The 24831-nt window shown below is 43.6% G+C and overlaps 1 protein-coding gene across 1 annotated transcript in view; it reads right to left on the bottom strand.

Annotated features, from left to right (window-relative positions):
- Window positions 1–4742: 4742 nt before the first annotated feature.
- map3k15 (mitogen-activated protein kinase kinase kinase 15) overlaps window positions 4743–24831 on the bottom strand; it is a gene marked incomplete at both ends in the record, with an annotated part of 87389 nt that continues 67300 nt past the window's right edge. Inside the window, 8 exons of the mRNA XM_080752388.1 lie at window positions 4743–4836; window positions 7841–7917; window positions 8493–8599; window positions 9290–9402; window positions 11630–11915; window positions 13501–13606; window positions 17888–18073; window positions 20020–20194. Of these exons, the coding sequence (XP_080608514.1) occupies window positions 4743–4836; window positions 7841–7917; window positions 8493–8599; window positions 9290–9402; window positions 11630–11915; window positions 13501–13606; window positions 17888–18073; window positions 20020–20194 (1144 nt within the window). The remainder of the gene's footprint in view (window positions 4837–7840; window positions 7918–8492; window positions 8600–9289; window positions 9403–11629; window positions 11916–13500; window positions 13607–17887; window positions 18074–20019; window positions 20195–24831) is intronic.

Here is a 24831-nt window from a genome sequence, read left to right as displayed (position 1 = left end):
ATAGAACCGTTTCATACAAAATGTAATGCCTCAACTCTTAGTGCTCGTCAGGGTGGGCTGATGGGGGTCCCCAGTTAAAATATGATTATTTTGGGGTTCGCGGCCTGAAAAGGTTGAGAAACACTGGACTAGCAGATTTATAAGCTCACAATGCATCACATCGTGACACATTGTGAGCTTGTAGATCTACTAGTTTCAAAAGATTTTTGTATACATTTGAGAACTTGTGAAATGGGACATTCTGCATAATGAGTGCTTTTACTTTTGGTAATTTAAAGTACATTTTGATGTCAATACTTTTTCTACTTTCACTCACACTACACTTTTATTCTGGGAAATCTTGCTATTTCTACGTTTCATTAGTTCGACTAAGGGTTTGGGTTAGGTTTAGAAATAGTTTTACTGAGGTTAGGGTTAGGGTTTGGGTTAGGTTTAGGCGACCGTTGCAATACTTTTACATAAAGGAATATTTCACCCTAACATGTTTTTTACCCTATTCATTACTTACCCCATGAAGACTTGAGTTTAAAAAAAAGATATTGATTTTTAAAAAATGCAAAATAAAATCAATAGAAAGAAATATCGTTTTGGGGGTGAACTACTCCTTTAAGTAAAATATGTGAGTACTTTTTCCAACTGCATTGATGTTGCATTGAGAATGGTTCAACACAATGTACACAATGTACACACCATGTACACAATGTACACACAATGTACACACTATGTGCACAATGTTAGCTATATGTCCTTATCCCTAAAGGTCTTTGTTTACTATTTAAAAAAAAGAAAAGAAAGAAAAGAAAGCATTTCCCAAACACTTCAAACAGCATTGACATCGACACATTGTGAGCTTGTAGATCAGCTATTTGAAATGTTTCAAAATGCTTGTTTTTCAAAATAGTAAAAAAAAAAAAAAAAAAAAAAAAATGGTATAATAAGGGGTAAAAGCCAAGGCATGGAAGGAACATTTTATGCTGTTATGTAGGAGTCATCAGTCAACATTCTGGAATAATCCGCTTCAGTGGTTTATGTTTTAGGGAAGCAGAGAGTTTCTGTTCTGATGTTTGCTCTGTGTGTGTGTGTGTGTGTGTGTGTGTGTGTGTGTGTGTGTGTGTGTGTGTGTGTGTGTGTGTGTGTGTGTGTGTGTGTGTCATGTGACTAAAGTGTCACATGATCAGAGGTTTGATGTTGCTGAACTCAGCAGTGGAAAGTCCCAAAGCTTTAATTTACCTCAGAGTCACTCAACAGCCAATCAAATGTCTTCTTTTAATAAGCATCACCTGTCGCTAGAGGCAGACATGCTGCTGTGAACACACACACACACACACACACACACACACACACACACACAAGCAACTAAAGCGGGGGTCAGCAACCCGTGGCTCTAGAGGCGCATGCGGCTCTTTAGCGCCGCCCTAGTGGCTCCCTGGAGCTTTTTCAAAAATGTATGAAAATGGAAAAGTTTTTTTTTTTTTTATATGGTTTCGGTAGGAGGACAGACATGACACAAACATTCTTAACGTTTTCCAACGCTGTAAAAATGTGTAGAATAAATATTACATTTCAATATTCTCTCCAGGATGCGCTGCAGGGAAAATAAACATTTAATCATGAATGCTCATTATGTATTTGTAGCCTACTTAGTCATTTTGATAGAAGGCTAATATAGCTAATATAGACACTTACAGCATGTGTTGCCTTCATTATAAGGCTTATATAAGGCTTTTCATTTTTGCCGGCTCCAGACAGATTTTTTTTTTTTTTTTTTGGTCCAATATGGCTCTTTCAACATGTTGGGTTGCCGACCCCTGAAGCCAAGGCATGGACGGACATACAGTAGCTCTGTTATAGGAGCCATCAGTCAACATTCTGGAACATTTCTGCTTCAGTGGTTTATGGTTTTTAGGAAGCAGAGAGTTTCTGTTCTGCTGTTTGCTCTGTGTGTGTGTGTGTGTGTGTGTGTGTGTGTGTGTCATGTGTCATGTGACTAAAGTGTCACATGATCAGAGGTTTGATCTTGCTGAACTCAGCAGTGGAAAGTCCCCAAACTTTAATTTACCTCAGAGCCACTCAACAGCCAATCAAATGTCTTCTTTTAATAAGCATCACCTGTCGCTAGAGGCAGACATGCTGCTGTGAACACACACACACACACACACACACACACACACACACACACACACACACACACACACACACACACACACACACACACACACACACACACACACACACAGCTGTTTCTTATTGGCTCACCCGCCAGTGAGGAGGAGGAGCCTGTTTATTTGTGTAACAATTTCAACATCAAGGCAGAGAAAAACACTATAATAATAATAATACAATGGCATGAGACAAAATAATAACAAAAGAACACTTACAGTTACAGTGCAGAACAAAAAGAAATGGAAAAAAGAAAAGTTAAGTTTTTGTTTTTATCCTACATGAATTGGAGACAATACTGGTTGGAATAAAAACAATCTACAGTATGGGGTGTCGTTATCAACATGTTTTCATTGTTTTCTCGATAGATGATGTGTGTCTCACATTTAATTTGTCAGTGACATCACATGGCATGCTCTAGTGATTTAGCTAGGGCGCCCAAGTCGATGGTTTACGATGGTTTAGTGATGAAAAGTGATGAGTCATCACTTTTTACAGTTTTGTGGGCATTTTCTGGAGCCATTTATAGCACAAGGAATGTTTTTTTGTGCAAAACAAATGCTTGCAATGGATTCAGCATCATGACAAACCCCTAGTTAGACCCCTCACATCCAACTTAAATACCCAGAAAAAAAACAGTTTTTCTGGGTATTTTCCTCCTGTATAGAAAGTCGATGGGAGCCCAACTTGATTTGGCCACTGTGGCGACCCTGAAGGTCGCCGACTCGGGCGCCCTAGCTAAATCATTAGAGCATGCCCTGGGCTACATCTGTGCAAAATTTGGCGCTTTTAGACTGATTAGCACAAAAAAACCCTAAGGCCTCCGACTAATGTGACAAGATTTGTTTTAATATGTATTGTGACCGTAGGTCACAGTTTAGTATGAAAACGGTCATATCTTGTCTCCGTGTCACATCACCGTGTAACGCTCGGTTTGACACTCTGACATCACTGAGATGTCAGGGGAAACACTAACAGAATCCTTTTTATGCCCTTATATGGAGATGTCATCAATATTATCCCATATCTAACAGGACTTTATTAGGGGAAAGCCCATATATGGAGGAAGACAGCCCATACTGTATGTGTGGGTGGTTCTACACAGAGAGAGAGGGATCTCCATATATGGGCACAAAAGGGGATTGTATGTATGATGTCAGACGTCATAGGACTTTCACATAACGAATAACTGAGTAAGCATGTTTGGGCTCTCACAGCATATCTCCATATACATGGATCTCCATATATGGGTACCAGGGGTCTCCATATATGGGTAACTGGTCCGATATACATCACTGGCCAGGCATCCTATTTGTTATATATTATATACTATATTTAATAAATACCCTTTTTTTCTTGCGGTTTTCAAATACTTTTTGACACAGAATCAAATACTTCATGGTCATCATGATTCACCAGGAACCATGATTCAACCGGGGAAATCTCCCCTGTCAGGTGATAAGAAGCGGCTTGGACTCCTCATGCATAGAACAGGGTTCCCACAAATTATTTCCAATGCATTTCCAAAACTTTTCCAAAATGTTTCCAGAATATTTAACCCAATTTCCAAGGAATATATTGTCGTTGTCGGGTGGAAACCTCGTATCTCCAAGTTTAAAATGTGTACGTTCTTTCGCGAAGTAAAGCCCTGCTTCATCATACAAGGCCGTCGCACATGAAAAGCAGTGAAAACAGCAGATCTACAAGCACACAACGCCTCGCACGGCGAGGCGTTGTGTGCTTGTAGATCGGCTGTTTTCAATAGTTTAAATCATTTTTAAAATGATGAATGCAAAACGAGTGGTTTTGGACATACAAGGTTTCCACCCGACAACGACGATATAACAATAATTCAGCGCAATAACGTGTTGCTTACTCCTATATGTGCAATTCCCAAAGACAGGCATAGCCAAAAATAAAAGTAGCTAGTTTTTCCCGGACTTTCCAGGACCCTTGATCAATTTCAAAACTTCTCCAGTACAGGAAAATATTTTTCTAATTTTAAAATATTTCCAGGAATGTCATGACCGTGGGAACCCTGATAGAAGGAAGCATGAGGTCAGTCCGTTGCTCTCCCCAGGTTGGCAGAGGGAGAGCAGAGCCTAGGATTACATTAGATAATTATTGAGTACCTGAGACGAATAATAGTCTAAGTCCGTATTTTAACATTTTGGATAAAGATATTGTTTTTGATTTTCCAGACTGTAAACCACAAACTAGAAGTTTTTAATTTCTTAAAGTCTTAATGTACTCCCCCCTCATTTTGTTGAGTTAGATTTTTTTACTTAACTCATATATATTAGGAATTATAATATGGATTTATACTGTTATTCGTCTCAGGTCACCGGGTGAAAAAAAGAAATGGGTTACAAAAATCATGGGATAAAAAGTTTGATACGAAAATAAAATTAAATATGAAAAAAAGAGAAATGTGGAGATAACACTGAAGGTACGTGTGTGTGTGTGTGTGTGTGTGTGTGTGCGTGCGTGTGCGTGTGCGTGTGTGTGTATGTGTGTGTGTGTGTGTGTGTGTGGTATAATAGCAGTCCTCCAACGCGCCAGGCTAGCTATCCCATCATGCATCATGCCTCCTCCGCCACGTCCTCTTCCCCCCTCAGCCTCTCTCGCTCTCTGTGCCTCTGGATCGCCCGCCAGATGCGACAGAGCACCCCCCCTCTGAGAGAGAGAGAGAGAGAGAGAGAGAGAGAGAGAGAGAGAGAGAGAGGAGAGAGAGAGAGAGAGAGAGAGAGAGAGAGAGAGGTAACTCAAATCTCTCTTTCTCTCTGGGTCCCTGGAACAACATATTTTGAGATGGGCATCCGCGGTTAAATACATAAAAGGCAATTTTTAACTAGCGATAGGAACCATAAAGTATTCATGAAAATGTTAATTAAGGTTAGAACACGAAAGGGGAAAATGAATGGGATCCAATGGAGAGCAATTCTTTTTGCAACCGGCCGGGGGGGGGGGGGGGGGGGACAACAACTAGCGGCCAATCATAGGAAGTTTTACTTCCATATTGGAGTCATTTTAAATCGGCTGAACTATGCCCCTGGCTGCAGCACAGTGCACCTGCCTTTAAAGGGAAACTATGTAACTTCAAGACAATTTTTAATTGTGGTCGCAAGTTTACTATGAAAACGGTCACAGCTTGTCTGTGTGTATCTATATGTCTGTCACGCCTGACACTGTGGTTCTATGGGGTTGTCGCTCTGACATCATGCTCTGACCTCACTGTGATGTCAGGAGAACCACTCTTAACTCATTCTGAGCCCCAGACATTAACGGATTATAATGTCCAAAGTGCCTCCTTCAGGTCCCATTCACTTGCGTTGTCTTATTTTGAAGGCCAGAAGTCCACACGCGAATCACTTCCGGTCTGACGTCATCGGATCGTGCGCTGGAACCGTTCCGTGTCCACGTGGAGTTGTGTAATGGCCGACCGGGAGCTTTTATAACTGTGTAACATAAGCGAGCATCTGCCTCCATCCTAGCTTCTAAAGTGTAGTTTTGAGATAATGGACATTAGGGGTGCCACGGTTCGTTTAGCCCACGGTTCGGTTCGTACCTCGGTTTTGGGGTCACGGTTTCGGTACGGTTCGGTACGTGTTTTGCATTAAAAAAATAAATAAAAATAAATTACTTTCCAAAAATCTATTTTTATTTTGCTTCTAAGCGAATTGAATTATGACAGTGCCTCTTAGCCTTAAGGTGGGTTAAAAAAAATAATAATAATATAAAATAAAAATAAAAAGGGGGAAAATTATTTTCTTTTCTATTATCATCAATATTGGCCATTGTCTTCAGTTTCAAAGTGCTTTATTTATGAACAAATTGTTTTGCACACAACAAGAGATACTATAGTACTAGTAGGCTACAAGCTTGAGCAAATAGCCTCTGTAAGTTTTCATTACTATAACCAAAATAGACGGGTGTGTTCACTGTGTTGCCAAACTTTGCGAGAGGAATAAGCAACCAGATCTATGAAAACAAGGCTTAAATAAGTGAATATAGGCCACGTGAGGTCTTTAAACCTATACACGTCGGCTATTTGAAAGTGGCCGAGCCGATCTACAAGCTCACCACCGCATCCACCATTATTTAGCCTACAAGCAACTTTACATAAAAACAAGCTCAACGTGGCTTATAATAATCAGACATGGCAACAACACTCACCATGCGTTGTTCCTCCAGTCAGTCAGTGAGTGAGACTAGTAGCGGGTGTCTGACACTCTGGCTGGGGGCTACGCTACGTTTGGCTTTGTTGCTTGCTAACGCTGCCTGCTATGGTCAGTCTAAAAACAGACTGTAATGATGTTTGGGACTAACAACAACAAGCAGATTTCTCCTGGACTTGTTCTCCATGTTACAACAACTACAATGCGTGCGCTCCGCACTGCACAGCTTAGCGACTAGCTGCTTCGTTTTGTTTTTCTGTCTCTGTGAGGACTCAACTGCTTTGCTCTGCTGCGAGTGTGAATGTCGGCTCTTGTTACAGAGTAGGTGGGGGTGAGGGCTAACGGTGATGGGACATTAGTGCGTGTTTACTTGCGGAGCGGGGTTTAGTGGAGATTGTCTTGTGCACGATGCACAGTGGCTGTCCAGCTGTAAGAAATTAATTAATTTCCAAACACAAAAAGACCGCGGTTCACATGAAGGCGTACGGTTCGGGTACCGTGCAGGGCGTACCGTACGGTTCGGTTTTATACCGTGAACCGTGGCACCCCTAATGGACATTAAAGATGAGATCCCCCGTCCACCTCAATGTTATGGATGGGACTATTTTGTGCTCGTGGAGCCGTGATGATGCGAAATCAGCGACGGATTTCGTCTCCGGACCGCCGGCCATTCTTCTCGGTAATGTACTCGCCGTTACAGTAATAGATTACTTTTCGCGAGATATCCCGTGAATGGCACTACAGTAATAGATTACATTTCGCGAGACATCTCGCGAATGGCACTAGATGAGTTAACAGAATGGGTTTGCCGCTCTGACATCACGCTCTGCCTTGATGTCCCTTTTATGCCCAAATATAGAGATCGCTGATGTCATCAGGAGTCGCACTTGCAAATTAATGACATCCTCAATATTAAGCACATATCTGGGAATGCCCATATCAATGCCCATATATGGCCATGGGCATGTTCTGACATCACATTGTTGACTATCATGCAGGTGTCTCCATATATGGGTAACTGGTACGATATACATCACTGGCCAGATGGCCAAGAATTAGCCTATAGGCCATGAATGAATATATATGTATATATGTATAGGCCTATAGATTGTTTAGCAGTCATTTCCCTTTATCAATCACTATATTCCACTGTTTATGTTGACGTTCATCCTTTGGAGGGATGGTTTTTGTCAGGAGGAGCTCAGCCAGAGCTCTTAATCGCTCCCTTTGAACTTCAAAGTGGTTGTGCACTGAGGTTGGCCCATAAAAGTGCCAAGTGCTCGTTAGTGATCTCTCGTATCAATGAAAGCATCAAAGACAACGACCTGTTTGATGCCTGTCATAGAGGGGAGGGGGGATGTTTGTATACTATACACATAGTTTAGCCTGGTTCCCCTTTAATGGAAGGGCTTTAGGTGCTGCAGCCTAAGGCACCAACCAGCCTTGTGGGATTTGAACCAAACGGCAGGAGAAAGTGAAAGAAGACAAGACAGACAGCCTACCGAAGACGTAGGTAGTGCAGGTCCTCCTTGGTGACGTCGTTGAGGATGTCGTGTAGCGTAAAGTCCTCCATCATGAACTGTAAACATACAATAATATGTCATAAAGTCCTCCATCATGAACTGTAAACACACATTAAACATGAAGTAAACATGTCATAAACATGTTATAAAGTCCTCCATCATGAACTGTAAACATACAATAAACATGAAGTAAACATGTCATAAACATGTTATAAAGTCCTCCATCATGAACTGTAAACACACATTAAACATGAAGTAAACATGTCATAAACATGTTATAACGTCCTCCATCATGAACTGTAAACACAAATAAAACGTAATAAAGTAAAGGTAGGCTGAAGACAGTGACACAGCCCACAGATTGGCCTGGTGGTGAAAGTGATTAGAAAGTAACACGCATTCAGCCTAAAACTAGGCTAAAACATGTCATCAGGTCATGCGATTTGTGCTCTCTCTGGCAGACGTTGCAAGCAAACAGATCAAATCTTAACATGAATCTGTTTCAAATACTAAGTACTGTAGGAAATACGAAGAAAGGGGCAAATGGTCTGTACAATGGTCTGGTAAACGCTGTTACACCCAATGAGAGAGAGAGAGAGAGAGAGAGGCCTTTACACCCAATGAGAGAGACCTTTTCTATGGTGTCTGGGTCCGCCCGCTGTTCTTTCAGCCAATCAGTGAGCTGCTTGTCAGGCTCGTGGTCAGCTGACACGTGGAAGATGGAGGGAGGGGGAGGGGCTACGTCTGCAGAGAGAGAGAGAGAGAGAGAGAGAGAGAGAGAGAGAGAGAGAGAGAGAGAGAGAGAGAGAGAGAGAGAGAGAGGGAGAGAGAGAGTTTGTTACTTTGATAGAGTAAGAAGGGACACTGTTCAAGTCTTGTGTGGGACAAACATGACATGGATGTGTTTGTAATGACAACTAGCAACACATTCATGAAAAATATAATCACTTTTGACCACAACAAATAGTGTAAAAGCGATAGGCTTATAGACGGGTTTCTGGTCCACGTTACACTGATAAGAAATAGATGCGTGCGCAGGGTCCGTACCAAAATTAGCCAATGAAACCAGCGCTCCCCAAAACAACAGGTTTGGGGATTGGACGGAATTGATTACATGATATAGTCAGCTGTGCATTTAGTCTCAATGTTTGTAAACAAGAAACCTGTCTATAGGCTCCACTCTATGCTATGAGAGCTGCTGGGTTCTGCTGGGGAAACTGGACAACATGGGCATTTGTGCCTAATAGACCCCATGGACAGTCTTTTTGGATCAATATAAGTTGGAAAATTAGCCTAGAAGAGATTTAGGGCAGAGTTGTCCTTTAATGTCTGACTCTCTCTACCTCTGTGCTTGTGATATGATCAATGAATCAATCAATACATCAATCAATCAATCAATCAACCAATCAACCAATCAGCCCATCCTACCAGGAGGTCTGTGTCGGACCCTGGCCAGCTCCAGGTCATGTGACCTCTGCTGCAGCGTGCTCCTCAGCATGTGTTGGTACTCCTTCTCCTTGTGCAGCAGTTCCTCCAGCAGCCTGCAGGGGGGGACACAGAGCAGGCAGGACATTCTGTTGGGTTTTAGTTAAGACCGTGGTTCAGAAATGAGTGGGGGTTCAGGGAGAGGTTGTTCAAGGGGGACCCCCAGGGATCCTTGGGGAGGGAGGGGTTCCAGGGGGTCCCCACGTAGCATCACAATCATGTTAAAGTACATTGGCTATTGAAAAATCGACAAGCTCACAGCGAGTGCATGCATCAAACATTTCTTTGGGAAAATTGTGAATAATTTTGACATAAATCTTCTCTTCTGGGGGTCCCTGGCACAAAACATTTTCAGATGGGGGGTCGGCGGCCAAATATATATACAGTATATATCAATTTGGGTGTCCTTGACATGAAAAGGTTTGAGTGGGGCGGCATAGCTCAGGGGTAGAGAAACCGTTATTAGAGCACGAAGGGTTCCCAGTTCGAATCCGGGCTCCCCCTGAGTTAATGTGGAAGAGTCCTTGAGCAAGACTCTGAACCCACATTGCTCCCGGTGAGCAGGTTGGTGCCTTGCATGGTTTCCTCCACCACCGGTGTATGAATGTGTGCGTGAATGGGTGAATGTAATGCACAATCTATGTAAAGCGCTTTGGATAAAAGCGCTATATAAATGCACCATTTACCATTTAGACCCCCAGGTGTGTATGCAAATATGTCTCAAAAGACCCAGCTGAAATACACTGATACAATGACATCATAAAATCATCCCCTCCCCTCAACATCCAGACACATCTGTGGGTGTGGCTAACTTCAGCTGGGTCACCACCCACCATGACAACCAGGCATACCACCACATAAAAACAACATTTTAACACTTTCTGTACACTTTTTAGGAAAAAAATATTTTTCCAAGTATAATCATAATACCTGATGATTATGAAAAAATCAAACCTCGGTTCGAAGTGAAGCGGTGAATTTCTATTCTATGTGTTCTAGAGCAGTGTTTCTCAAATGGGGGTACGTGTACCCCTAGGGGTACGCGGAGGTACTGCAGGGGGTACTCAGAAAATGCACCCCCAAAAGAAAAATAGAAGTATCATGATAATATTATTCATAGTTAAATAATTGACTACAATTGAATTAGAAGAAGAAAAAACATTTACAGTTATGTTTAATGATGACACAGCCTGATAGATGCTAATAACCCAAATGACATGGTACCAGGTCAACTGGGATGTGTTTGAATGTAAGTTATTGACATGAAAACTGACGGAAATGCTATGGCCACAGTGTTAAAAATAAATCTGTTCAGGAGGCACCGTTTGAAACTCTCACTCCCATTCTTATTTTTTGTGATGTTATATTCTTGAAAAGGGGGTTTAACATAGCATCATACCAATAGTAACGGTTTTAATAGCAGTTGTATAAGGAAAATGTTGTCGGGTACAGGGGGTACTTGGATTCAAAAATCAGGGAAAGGGGGTACTCAAGCCAAAAAAGATTGAGAAACACTGTTCTAGAGCTATGAAATCTGTGTTCTAGATCTATACATTCTGTGTTCTAGATCTATACTTTCTATGTATAGATAGACAGACAGATAAAACCTCTATTCTGAATTGTTATTTGAATAAGGTTTTAATAGTAGCATTAGTTGTGGAACTATTGCATGTACCGGTACAGGACAGATAAAACCTGAAGGCCAAATTATCATGTGAAGCTTGACCAATCCTCAAAGTATCCATTCATCAGACCGGGAGGGACACTACACACATATTCTGGACGTACAGGACAGATAAAACCTGTTCATTCTGAACTGAAATGGCCATATATGGACATGGGACACACATTTTGTTTTTAGAAAAAGACTATTCATTCTGGACTGATATTCTGGACGTACGGGACAGAAAAAACCTATTCATTCTGGACTGGAGTGACCATATATGGACATGAGGTGACATACATTCTGTTTTTGAAAAAGCCTGTTCATTCTGGACTGAGATGACCATATATGGACATTAAACACACATTTTGTTTTTGAAAAAACCTGTTCATTCTGGACTGAAATGACCATATATGGGCGTGGGACACACAAAGCCACTCATTGGAAGCGGTTTTCACCTTAAATATGCAGTGTCCTGTCTAAATAAACACAAAGTGTGTGTGTGTGTGTGTGTGTGTGTGTGTGTGTGTGTGTGTGTGTGTGTGTGTGTGTGCGTGTGCGCGTGTGTGTGCGTGCATGCGTGCGCGTGCGCGTGTGTGTGTATGCGTGCATGCGTGTACCTGTTGGTCTCCTGCTTGAGGCGTCCCAGCTGCGCCCCCAGTGGCGGGTGGTGGTGGTGCGGGCGCTGCAGGGGCTCGTGGGAGTGGGCGGAGCTTAGCGCGCTGCTGACGCCCGAGGTGGAGGAGTGGGCGTGGCCTCCGGGCTCCTCCAGGACCCCGCCCCCCAGGACCACGCCCCCCAGGGCCACGCCCCCTCCGGGCCCAAACTCCGCCTCCTCCACGATGTCCACCTCCACGTCCTCCTTGTCCTCGCTCTCCGAGGCCGGGCCGAAGTGGGTGTGGAGCTCTAAAGGTCAGAGTTCATAGGTCATGACAGGGTTAGGGTTAGAAGTGGGTGTGGAGCTCTGGGGAGGTCAGAGTTCATATAGGTCATAAAGGTCATGACTAGGGATGGCGCTCGTTAACTCTTTTACTGCTTCGGACGTCCCCGTTTGCCCCAATTCTGAACGCGGCTCAAAGCCAATACGAACGCTCGTTCTTTTACATTGTTTGAGCACTGTAAGCTGATGAGGGGTGGCGCGGGTGTGTACAGTAAAAACATCTCCTGTAATGCTGCTCTCAAATTTCCACCACACGTAAACATCAATGGTTGTCCAATTCACTTCCTGGCTGTTTTCTGTGGATCTGATCTAGAAATGCACTTCTATGCTCTGAATGGACGGCAAGCAGAGCGGCCCAATTCACATCCATTCATTGCATAAGGCTGCCCTCTGCCACCAGCTTGGCTAAAGTACACATATAATGTCCAATGTAATTTTCTTTTTTTTGAAAATAATCAATAGATCTTTTTCTATAACATTGCAGGGAAAGGTAAGCTGCTTTTGGCTGGCACCAGCCCCAATAAATACATAATAAATCTGGCAGTAGAACTGATAATTGTTATTGATAACAAGCACCTTATCGATCCTGCTTATTGAGACAGGCTTTTATTCAGCCCACTGTTGAACATTTTCTAATATTTCATGGAAAGACGTGAGATGAAAAATGCTGGACGGAACTTTCTTTTATTGGCCAGTTGTTGTGATTGTGAGTTTGTGGCTGACCACCATCTATGGAGATGGGCCACTATGCTCGATGACAAGCTTGATAAGCCCAAAGCTTATTGATGCCAGGTAAAACATTTCTTATCGAGTTTGTAACATTTAGGGCGAGGTCGCCCTGAGGCGTCGTACTAGTTATATTCATATATGTGCTATGATATGCCTTATGATACATTATGATATTAGCTGTTGTTGTGGTGAAGCCTATCTTGTTATGGCACAGCTTGTCCTCGAGGCCTTGAAGCAGCCACAGTATAACTTATGTTTCTACCACTTTTTGTGGTCACATGTTCAGATGCTGGATTCTGATTGGCTTAAAACAAGTGGTAAATCAGTCAACAACCTCGAGTTGGCTCATGGACCCTGCCCACTGTGTATAACTAAATAGCCTTGCAAGTTACAACTGTGTTTTCTTTCATTTATATGGTAGAAGTGGTAGAAAAGCAATTTACCATTCGAGGGTCGTGGGTTGTTGGCTGATTTACCACTGTTTCAGGGTTGTGGCACGAGGCTTGAAACAGCGGTAAATCAGCCAACAACCCACTCCCTCTCATGGTAAATGGCTTACTTCTGATCTGTTCCTCTTGGCAGAACTACCTTACCACTGACAGGAGTGTAACTGTACTTCTGACCATGATATCACGTTTACATGAACCTAACCACCACCACCTTGAACATTGTCTTGTCTCCTAATTGCCTAATCGATTATTGATAATTCAGAATTCCATGACACCACTGACCACTGACCAGGAATGAGACTAACTGCCCACTGGGTCAGGGTTAACTGACCACTGGGTTAGGGTTAGGGTTAACTGACCACTGACCACTCACCAGGGATAAGGATGGTGACCGCTGCCTGGACGGCCCGTCTGATGATGTTGTCCATGGCAAACATCCAGTGAGGTTTGATGTGGTGGTTCCTCAGTACTTTGTTCACCTGGAGAGGAGAACACATGTTTTGATTGATTCATCAATTAATCTAATGAGTTCTCATACAGATTTGTCACATTTGCATACAAGTGTCATTACCATTAGATGCCCAGGTACCTTTAGCAAGGCATTTCTTTTTAACTTATTTTTATCCCACGATTTTTGTAACCCATTTTCACCTAAAGCTAGCCTTACACCTAACAACTTTGGTAAGATTGTGGACAGATTTGGGAAAGATTTCTTAAAGACTATCCCTCACACTATAAGATTTGAAAAAGACTCCCCAAAGACTGTAGGATGATTTTTCAAAGATTTCAGTTGTTAGATGTGTATGCCTCTAAAGAGTTTGTAAAGACTGGTTCAAGATTCCTTTTTAATTGCTGAAATATGCCTATTATATATTCCTAAATAAATTATAATATTATTATAAAGCATTAGGCTAACCATAAATGAAAATAGCTGATCTACAAGCTCAGTCACAGCGCGTCGCATCACAGTATTGCAGTATTGATACTTTTACTTGATTACTTTTTACATCACTGCACAGTGCACACACACACACCGAGCACCGCCTTCCTCCCCCAGCCCTCTCCTCTCTAGTTTTCTCCTCTCAGCCGGCGCAGATCAATCCTATCAACTTATTATCAACGTTGAATGTTTGGAATAATGGAAACGCAGAGAAATAAAGGGCTGTGGTAGTAGCCGCACCAACAACGACCAGGCTGGCAGCTCAGGCAGCGTCTTTTGAGGAATAAATGGCTTGGCTTTTGGCTTGTTCTGTTTTGGTTGTAGGCTAGGCTACGTCATTGTATTCATTCAGACTCAGCCCCGATTTGTGAAAATATTAAACCAGTTTGATATTCTCGTAACAGAATCTGGCTCTCAAGTTGGGGTAAAAATCGAGTCGGACCACTACCTCACATTTAACGATTGAGTAACGACTGAGTCACGGGAGCGCGCCGCAAATAGCCCCGATTTTATTACGACTGAGAAATCTTTTCAAAGTTGTTAGATGTAAGAGGGCCTTCAGCTATGTAATCCTGGGCTCTGCTCTCCCTCTGCCGCGCCTGGGGAGATTAACAGACTGACCTCATGCTTCCTTCAATGCATGAGGAGTCCAAGCTGCTTCTTTTCACCTGACAGGGGGGGGATTTCTCCCCCTGGCCAGGGGGAGGCATTATTGAGACTGCATGTTTTTGTGAGGGTATCCTACCCTAGGAGACACGGGGAGAACATGCAAACTCCACACAGAAAGGCCCTTTCGCCAACCCCACCTAGGGTGTGGGCACTGATGACACGGAGGAGAGAACACGCCCCCCAGCGCCCACAGTGTCCCCCGGTAGGGATTATCGAACCCAGGACCTTCTAGCTGTGAGGCGACAGCGCTACCCACTGTGCCACCGTGCCCCCCTTTTAGCAAGGCATTAATGAGGTGACTTTAGTGTCTGTGTAGCTCAGTCGGTACAACACTCGCCTTTAGACTAGAGACTAGGAAAGTCTTTTGTACCGGCTTCTCTCAAGCTGTACAACGAGACACACAACGGTCGATTGACAAGGACTACCTTCCTAACGTAGGACGACGGTAGCCTTTTTTTCCTTACTGGAACTATATCTGCACTGACTTTGACTTTGACCTCTAAGGACCTTCCAGGGAGGATGTTTTTTGTGCGTCTTGCCGCATCACCCTTTCTTGTTTATTTTTCATTCTTTTTTTGCTAGTTGTTTTTATCGCTCTGACCTTTGGACACTGCACTATTAGGTTGTGTTAGTAGTTTTCTTTTAGTATTTCTGCTTGTGTTTGACATGATGTAGAGATACTTGTTGCACTAACTGTTATGGTCACTTTGATTTGGGCACTGTATTATTTTTTGATAGTCGTGCTTTAAGACACTTTATGTATATATATTATTCGTTCCCTTTCCTGTTGTACCTTGCTCTTACTGTACTTACTGTACTCTGTACTCTGTTCTTGTTTTTTCTTTTTATCTTTTTCATACTTCTCTGTAACTTTGTAAATAACCTTATACTGCTGTGCTGCCTCTGGGCAACAAATTTCCCCCCTTGGGATAATAAAGGTATCTATCTATCAACTATCTATCTATCTATCTATCTATCTATCTATCTATCTATCTAGACCACTAGCTGGGTTTGATGTAAGCTAGGGTGACCATACGTCCTCTTTTGCCCGGACATGTCCTCTTTTAGGGGGCTGTCCGGCCTGTCCGGGGGGGTTTTATAAATTCCTTCAAATGTCCGGGGTTTCGCGCATATCACAGTTAAAGCACAGGCATTTACAATGCATGTTCAATGGTTCGTTTGGAAACACACTGTGAGAGGCGGGTTTCACCCCTCTAACCCCGGAACGTGTATTATTCATACTACTCTCTGCCTGCGCTGTGATCCCTCCCTCCCTCAGCTCAGCCTGTCTCGCTTCAGATCAGAGGCAGAGCAGTGCGAGCTCGCGCTGCTCAAGCCAAACGAACTAACTGCAGTCTGCAAACGCAATTAATGCTGTTAAGTGCCAGTGACTAACATTGAGAAGCAGAGCGTTCTGTCAGCAAAGCTGGTACTCTTCTGTGTCCATTTAGGCATTTACAAATAAAAGTTATTCTACTTCAAGCCCATTTCAACACTGCAAAGTAGCCTACAAGACAGTCTGTGCGAGGTGAGAGCTCTTCTGCTAACTACATTGACAGTACAACCTTGTAAAGCAGAAGATACGGCGGTTTGAATAATGGGCTACCTCTCTTTTATTTAGTTACAAAGCTGAACGTTCATACAGGAGTCAAAAGGCATACTTTATCAGTGGATCTCTCTAGCCTATTAATAGATTTGTAAAGGGTCCAATTGGTACCCCCTCAAAAATGGATACATAACTAATAATAAGCTATTAGTGGTATAGGGCATAATATAGCTGTACACTAATAATAGAAATAAATTTTTGGGAAAAAAAAAAAAAAAAAGAAATATATATATATATATATATATATATATATATATATATATATATATATATAATTATATATATATATATATATATATATATATATATATATATATATGCCGGGTAGAGTGTCCTCTTTTTGGATTTTCAGAATATGGTCACCCTAATGTAAGCAAGCTGTGACTTACATGGAATCCACCATGACTTCCCACCTCGGAGGAAAGCCTGGTATTCCTTCTAAATGGACGCGTGTGATCCGGTCTAGGCAACTATTCCATCTCTGAATGCTATATATAGAGTCTGGAACTACAGCTCCTGAACGGCGAGTAATGGAAACCGGCATTTCCGTTCATGAAAATATATTTTAGAATGTCATTTCTGCTAAGCAGCAAGCTAAACATGCTTATATGATTTTGATTTATATTAGGATAAATGTGCTCGATGTGAGACGGAAGTGAGGAGGAGGCTTCACTTCCACTTTAACCGGGTACTCATCGTTCTTCTTAAATGGTAAATGGTGCATTTATATAGCGCTTTTATCCAAGGCGCTTTACAGAGATTGTGCATTGCATTCACCCATTCACACACACATTCATACACCGGTGGCAGAGGAAACCATGCAAGGCACCAACCTGCTCACCGGGAGCAACTAGGGGTTCAGAGTCTTGCTCAAGGACATTAACTCAGGGGGAGCCTGGATTCGAACTGGGAACCCTTCGAGCGGTTTCTCTACCCCTGGGCTATGCTGTTCTTACGTTATTCCAGACTGTATGACGGGTGCATTTGCAAATCACGGAGTCAACAGTCTGGCCACGTGAGACTAGGCATAGAAGGGTTCCCCAATTAGTTTTCCCCAAGGGCCGAATTATGTCTAGGGTACCAAGCCGAGGGCCACAACATTGCAGGGGGCGACGGTGGCGTTCCCACTACTCCAGTGACAGTTTTCGTTGTTGTCGGATGAAAATCTTGTATGTCCAAAACCATTCGTTTTTAATTTATCATTTTAAAAATGATTCAAACTAATGAAAACAGCCAATCTACAAGCACACAACACCTCGCGGTGCGAGGCGTTGTGTGCTTGTAGATCTGCTGTTTTCACTACTTGTGTGCGACGGCCTTGTATGATTTGCGAAAGAACGTACACATTTGGAGATATGAGATTTCCACCCGACAACGATGATATACTAGTGTTGTTGCTGCTCTTATACCACCATTATTACTGTTGTTGGTGTGGGCCAGACAGTAGCCCCCCGCGGGCCGCAAATGGCTCGCGGGCCGCCTATTGGGGAACCCTGGTCTAAACCGTAAACCAGGAAGTAGAAGCGCCCTACATGCTGTACTGACCGAGTCCTGGAAGCCGAACAGCACCAGCTGGATCTGGTTGATGGAGGTGGAGTCAAAGTCCAGGTCCAGCTTGAGCTTGGAGATGGTGGAGGCCATCACCCTCCTCTCTGGAGAGTGGATGAAGTCACGAAGGATGCAAATGATCTGCTTGATGTGGTCTACGGAGAGCTGGAGCTCCTCACTACCCTGAAACACACACACAATGATCTGCTTGATGTGGTCTACGGAGAGCTGGAGCTCCTCACTACCCTGAAACACACACACAATGATCTGCTTGATGTGGTCTACAGAGAGCTGGAGCTCCTCACTACCCTGAAACACACACACAATGATCTGCTTGATGTGGTCCACGGAGAGCTGGAGCTCCTCACTACCCTGAAACACACACACAATGATCTGCTTGATGTGGTCTACAGAGAGCTGGAGCTCCTCACTACCCTGAAACACACACACAATGATCTGCTTGATGTGGTCTACAGAGAGCTGGAGCTCCTCACTACCCTGAGAGGAGACCACACACACAATGATCTGCTTGATGTGGTCTACGGAGAGCTGGAGCTCCTCACTACCCTGAAACACACACACAATGATCTGCTTGATGTGGTCCACGGAGAGCTGGAGCTCCTCACTACCCTGAAACACACACACAATGATCTGCTTGATGTGGTCTACGGAGAGCTGGAGCTCCTCACTACCCTGAAACACACACACAATGATCTGCTTGATGTGGTCCACGGAGAGCTGGAGCTCCTCACTACCCTGAGAGGAGACCACACACACAATGATCTGCTTGATGTGGTCTACAGAGAGCTGGAGCTCCTCACTACCCTAGAGGAGCACATACACAATGATCTGCTTGATGTGGTCTACAGAGAGCTGGAGCTCCTCACTACCCTGAAACACACATGCAGGGGCGTCATGTGGGCCTCCAGGAACACCCTAGCATTTCTGAGCATTTAGGGAAAAAAAGTAAGTCTCTAGCCCATTCCTGTCAAGAGTTATGATTTTTTAAAGAATTAACCAACTACTCACTGGAGTCTAGGTTTCACTCAGAGACCAGCAGGCGACAATATTGAGTTGATTGATTGGAATGTTAAGTGATCAGCTCTCTCTCTCTCTGGTTGTCTGGTTATCAATATACCTGTACATACCTGCAATATCCGAACTGTACACATATTAGGCTTGAAAATTAATGATGTTAATAAAATAACTTATGTTTTTGTTAGACTGTTGTGTGGGGAATAAACACCCGAAACTGAAATAAAAAAAACACCCAAAACCGGATAAAACACGACATTTTTCACTCGCGTCGACAAACTCCATTCCTTGCAACACCCTAGATATTGGTCAAATTACGCCTCTGCACACATGCACACAGGTTTACATTAACCCTGCAAGGCCCAGCGTAGCTTTTTGGCAACGTTTTATAAATCATTTTTTAAAAAATGTTATAAGTCGTTTTCCTGTTCTTTTTTCACATAAACATCACCATTGGATCCTATTGTTTAGTACGGCAATGCCATTGGCCAGGATATTTGCATATAAATACCCCCCACAGTGGCTGAAAGTCACACAACTTGGAAGATCTCTGGATGAGCAACATCTAACTTTTTCACTGACGCTATTCCTCACAAAAACGTAAGTAAAGTGCCAGTAATAATTTTGTTGGTGATCATTAGAATGTCTAGAACATGTACATATGTTATTATTGTGAAAGATAGTCCCCCAAATGTAAATTAGAGCATGATTTATAATTGTTGCTTTTTGGCAACGTTGGATGTCATCGTGAGATGACCTACCTGTATATGGTTCTCCAACAGGTTGGAGATGACCTACCTGTATATGGTTCTCCAACAGGTTGGAGATGACCTACCTGTATATGGTTCTCCAACAGGTTGGAGATGACCTACCTGTTTATGGTTCTCCAACAGGTTGGAGATGACCTACCTGGATATGGTTCTCCAACAGGTTGGAGATGACCTACCTGGATATGGTTCTCCAACAGGTTGGAGATGACCTACCTGGATATGGTTCTCCAACAGGTTGGAGATGACCTACCTGGATATGGTTCTCCAACATGTTGGAGATGACCTACCTGTATATGGTTCTCCAACATGTTGGAGATGACCTACCTGTATATGGTTCTCCAACAGGTTGGAGATGACCTTGTCCTGGTCCTCATTGAGGACCTTGTAGAGGATGGCTCTCCTCTCGCTGTCCTTCTTGAGGAGGAACAGACCCCCGTCCCGGTCCTCTGGAGAGGGTGTGGTGCTGCGCTCCTCTGATACCGAGCCCTCGTCTGGAACACTGCAGGGACGGGACGGGACGGGACGGGAGTTCAGTTCAGTTCAGTTCAGTTCAATTCAGTTCAATTCAATTCAATTCAATTCAATGCAATTCACTCAACTCAACTCAACACTTGAAAAAGGGGAATGTATATACCAGGGCTGGGCAACTTTGATGATTGAGAGGGCCACTATATTTCCACCTTCACTCCAGAGGGCCACTATTTTTCCACCTTCACTCCAGAGGGCCACTATATTTCCACCTTCACTCCAGAGGGCCACTATATTCCCACCTTCACTCCAGAGGGCCACTATATTTCCACCTTCACTCCAGAGGGCCACTATTTTTCCACCTTCACTCCAGAGGGCCACTATATTTCCACCTTCACTCCAGAGGGCCACTATATTTCCACCTTCACTCCAGAGGGCCACTATATTTCCACCTTCACTCCAGAGGGCCACTATATTTCCACCTTCACTCCAGAGGGCCACTATATTTCCACCTTCACTCCAGAGGGCCACTATATTTCCACCTTCACTCCAGAGGGCCACTATATTTCCACCTTCACTCCAGAGGGCCACTATTTTTCCACCTTCACTCCAGAGGGCCACTATATTTCCACCTTCACTCCAGAGGGCCACTATATTTCCACCTTCACTCCAGAGGGCCACTATATTTCCACCTTCACTCCAGAGGGCCACTATATTTCCACCTTCACTCCAGAGGGCCACTATATTTCCACCTTCACTCCAGAGGGCCACTATATTTCCACCTTCACTCCAGAGGGCCACTATATTTCCACCTTCACTCCAGAGGGCCACTATATTTCCACCTTCACTCCAGAGGGCCACTATGTTTCCACCTTCACTCCAGAGGGCCACTATATTTACACCTTCACTCCAGAGGGCAACATTACATATTGCTACGTTCTACTTTGTCATTCTAGTATCTCAAAGAAGCAAAAATAGACGATCTACAAGCTCAAAACGCATTGCGCTGCGATGCGTTTTGAGCTTGTAGATCGCCTATTTGTGCTTCTTTTGAATTGGAATCCTGAATATATATATATATATATATATATATATTTTATTTTTATTTTATTTGGAATCCTGAAATGTGGCCCCCGGGCCGCCAGTTGCCCATGTATGGTATATACTGTACAGAGGGGGCACAGCATTGTGTAAACAGAGCTATGTCCCATTGTGTGTTATGTATACAGGGTATAAAGCTTTTTGAAACTAATAGTAGTAGCAATCTCTTGCAGTTGCTTTGGAGCAAATATATACAGCACCATTTCTTTATTGGGTCTCAAACTGTGGTCCAAGGACCCCTGTGGTTCCTTCAGGGGGTTCCCAATGGACCCTTAAGGGTGTGTAACTCTGAGAGTGTACAAATGGAACCAAATGGACCCTTACAGCTCTGTAACCCGTAAGGGTCCACTTGGCTCCATGTGTACACTCTCAGAGTTATCGGGGTATTGGGTAGGCATATTTCCAGTTGTTGGCAATTAAATAGGCTACCTAATTATGCTAATTACTCAATGTATGACTAAACAGCTAATTTACAGCTTGGCATACTTATAGCAGACATTGATTCAGCACGAAAGAGACACTTAGCAACAACTCATGAAGTACTTGTCCTCAACAATGCATCAAAACCACATACCGGTAGTTTTGTGGAGGGTTTGGAGCATATAATCCACATAGAGCTTGATTGAATTGTTCTGTTTGTTTCTTTTTGCTTTATCATCACTGACTTATTGGTAGTGCATCATTTCAGTATGCAGTTTTATTACATAAAACCTTTATCAGTAGTTTATGTTAACGTATAAAGGCACTTTGTAACATTGATGAAGAGCAAATAAAATGTGTTATTATAAAATCAATAAACAATTATCCTCCTAACCTCACAAAACCGCAGTAAGAACTAACTGAGGCACGCACGCACGCACGCACGCACTCTCTCTCGCGCACACACACACACACACACACACACACACACACACACACACACACACACACACACACACACACACACACACACACACACACACACACACACACACACACCGAACAGGCGTCTGATTTATAATTTACCAGTAAGACTCCCTAATCGGGAGATAAGCGACCGTAGGTGGCTTAACTCCACAAATAAGGCAAAAATTAGTTTTTCCAAAATCTTCCTGATCCATGTTGATGACATGAGTGTAGACATGCTGTGTAGTGATATTCGTGATTTTAGGGCAAAAACTGTAGGAGCAGTGTCCAAAAATGTGTTTTAAAAATCGGCCTGAAGGTGGCGCTACAATAGGGCCATGTGAGAAATGAGGGGTGGGGTCTCCGCGTTGCCTTGGCGGACAAATAGGTACCGGCCCCGGCTCTCCCGGACGCTCCTAGCCCGAGTTACGGCATTTTATGTGCGCTGCAGTGGCAGGGGGTCCTCCACTGGGGGCGCCACCACTTTTGCATCCGTTCTGGAGCACCAGGAGTCGGTGGTCCCCGGGAATTCCCCGTGAGCAGCCCCGTTGGGGTGGTCATTTGGTCATTTTTGCACATTTGGTCATTTTTTACATCTGGGGGTCCCCCCTGGGGCTCCGGGGGTCCTTGGAGGTTGTAGTTTGGCAGGCAAGGAGTGTGTGTGTAAAATCTGGCATGGATCGGGTCAACGGGTGCGGAGATATAAGCAGGGAAAAAGTGTGACGTGTGACGTGTGAGCACATTTGGTCATTTTTTACATCTGGGGGTCCCCCAGTCCCTGGGGCTCCGGGGGTCCTTGGAGGTTGTAGTTTGGCAGTCAAGGAGTGTGTGTGCAAAATTTGGCATGGATGGGGGCAACGGTTGTGGAGATATGAGCAGGGCAAAAGTGTGACTGACTGACTCACTGACTGACTGACTCAGCCACGGACAGCCGGTGGAGGTTTCTACAGTAAGTAGCTCCCTACGGTCGCAATTACCGAATGATAAACAAGCCTGTCTGTCTGTTGGCAAAATACAAGCCTCACCTGGAGACTCTGTGTGCACAGCAAGATTGTGTATGTGCGTGTGTGCGCGCGTGCACATGCGTGTGTGTGTGCCTGTGTGTGTGTGTGCGTGTGCGTGTGCGTGCGTGTGCGTGTGTGCATGTGCGTTCGTGCGTGCGTGCGTGCGTGCGTGCGTGCGTGTGCGTGCGTGCGTGTGTGTGTGTACAGTCTGTAAACACAGCTCTTTATAACCGTGGTTGTAAAAGTCAACGGAGCATCATGATGATGTCACAGCGGTGATAACCTATCATATCACTGTTGCCAGGTAGAAACAACTCTTATCTCTGTAAATTCTAACTGTTGGCTGTTTTCTTTTGGTGAATGAACGTTTGAACGCCCATGCTTAATCATACTACAGCATCAAAAATAGCAGGTCTATAAGCACAAACGTGTCACAGAGCGACACGTTTGGAGCTTGTAGATCTGCTACTTTTGCAGTTTTTAGAATTTGATTCCTGAAGAGTCATACGTTTGGGACATATGAGGTTTACACACACGCACGCACACACACTCGCACACACACACACACACTAGGGATGGGACGATATGAATGCGAATTATGATATCATTGCGACAATCAAAATCCATTATCCTGGGGCTGAACATTTGCCCCAAAAAATCGAATCTACAAGCTCATAACGCGATGCGTTGTGAACTTCTGTAGATCTGCTATTTTTTGGCAAAGACATTTGATAGAGAATAAAAAAGACTGTATCAAGTCCGTATATTATACGGTAAGTACCTTTTACCAGTTATAGAGGGTTTTAAGTGGTACCAGATATGCAGCTCTGCAAATAAAAGGTGAATTGATCCCAGTGCATGACGGAGGATGATATCACCACAAATTAAATCTCCAGAAACCTCGCATCTCCAAGTTTCAAATTTGTACATTTTTTCGCAAAGCAAAGCCCTGCTTCATCATACAAGGCCGTCGCACAAAAGTAGTGAAAACTAGTTTCATTAGTTTTCACTAGTTTAAATCATTTTTTAAATGATAAATACAAAACAAACGGTTTTGGACATACAAGCTAGGTTTCCACCCGACAACGACGAAATATAACTCATGTAATTGGCCCACTGGCTTGTCACTTTGTCACAAATCTTTGAGTAGCAGCAGCAGCGCTATAGAGAGAGATCTCTCTCTATAGCGCGCAATGAGGGCCTCTGCAACTCTTTTTCCTGGGCTGAATCAGGGGCCCAGCACGTCCCTGTACACACCAGGGGCATAGTTCCGCCGATTTAAAATGACTCCAATACGGAACTAAAACTTCCTATGTTTTGGCCGCTAGTTGCGCTGTTTCCCCCCCCGGCCGATCGCGAAAAGAATTGTTCTCCATTGGATCCCATTCATTTCCCCCTTTCGTTTTCTAACCTTAATTAACATTTTCATAAATACTTTATGGTTCCTATATCGCTAGTTAAAAATTGCCTTTCAATCACGATGATATGCGTTTTGTGAAAATAATGTCCCAATTATGTTAAAATGTATGATAAAGTTGTGGGGGGCGTGGCCAACTAAACTGATACCAGCCGGCTGTGTTCTTCTTCGTGTGCTGTATTTCGGGAGGCTCCGACCACATTCTCCCATGTATCCCTGCGGTTGCACGTGACCAATAGCATCCTCTGGTGCCTTTACAAT

This window comes from Nannobrachium achirus, assembly GCF_963921795.1.
Source record: "Nannobrachium achirus genome assembly, chromosome: 21".
Lineage (NCBI taxonomy): Eukaryota > Metazoa > Chordata > Actinopteri > Myctophiformes > Myctophidae > Nannobrachium > Nannobrachium achirus.
The sequence above is the reverse complement of the archived record's forward strand: the minus strand, read 5'-3'. Positions and strand labels throughout refer to the sequence as shown.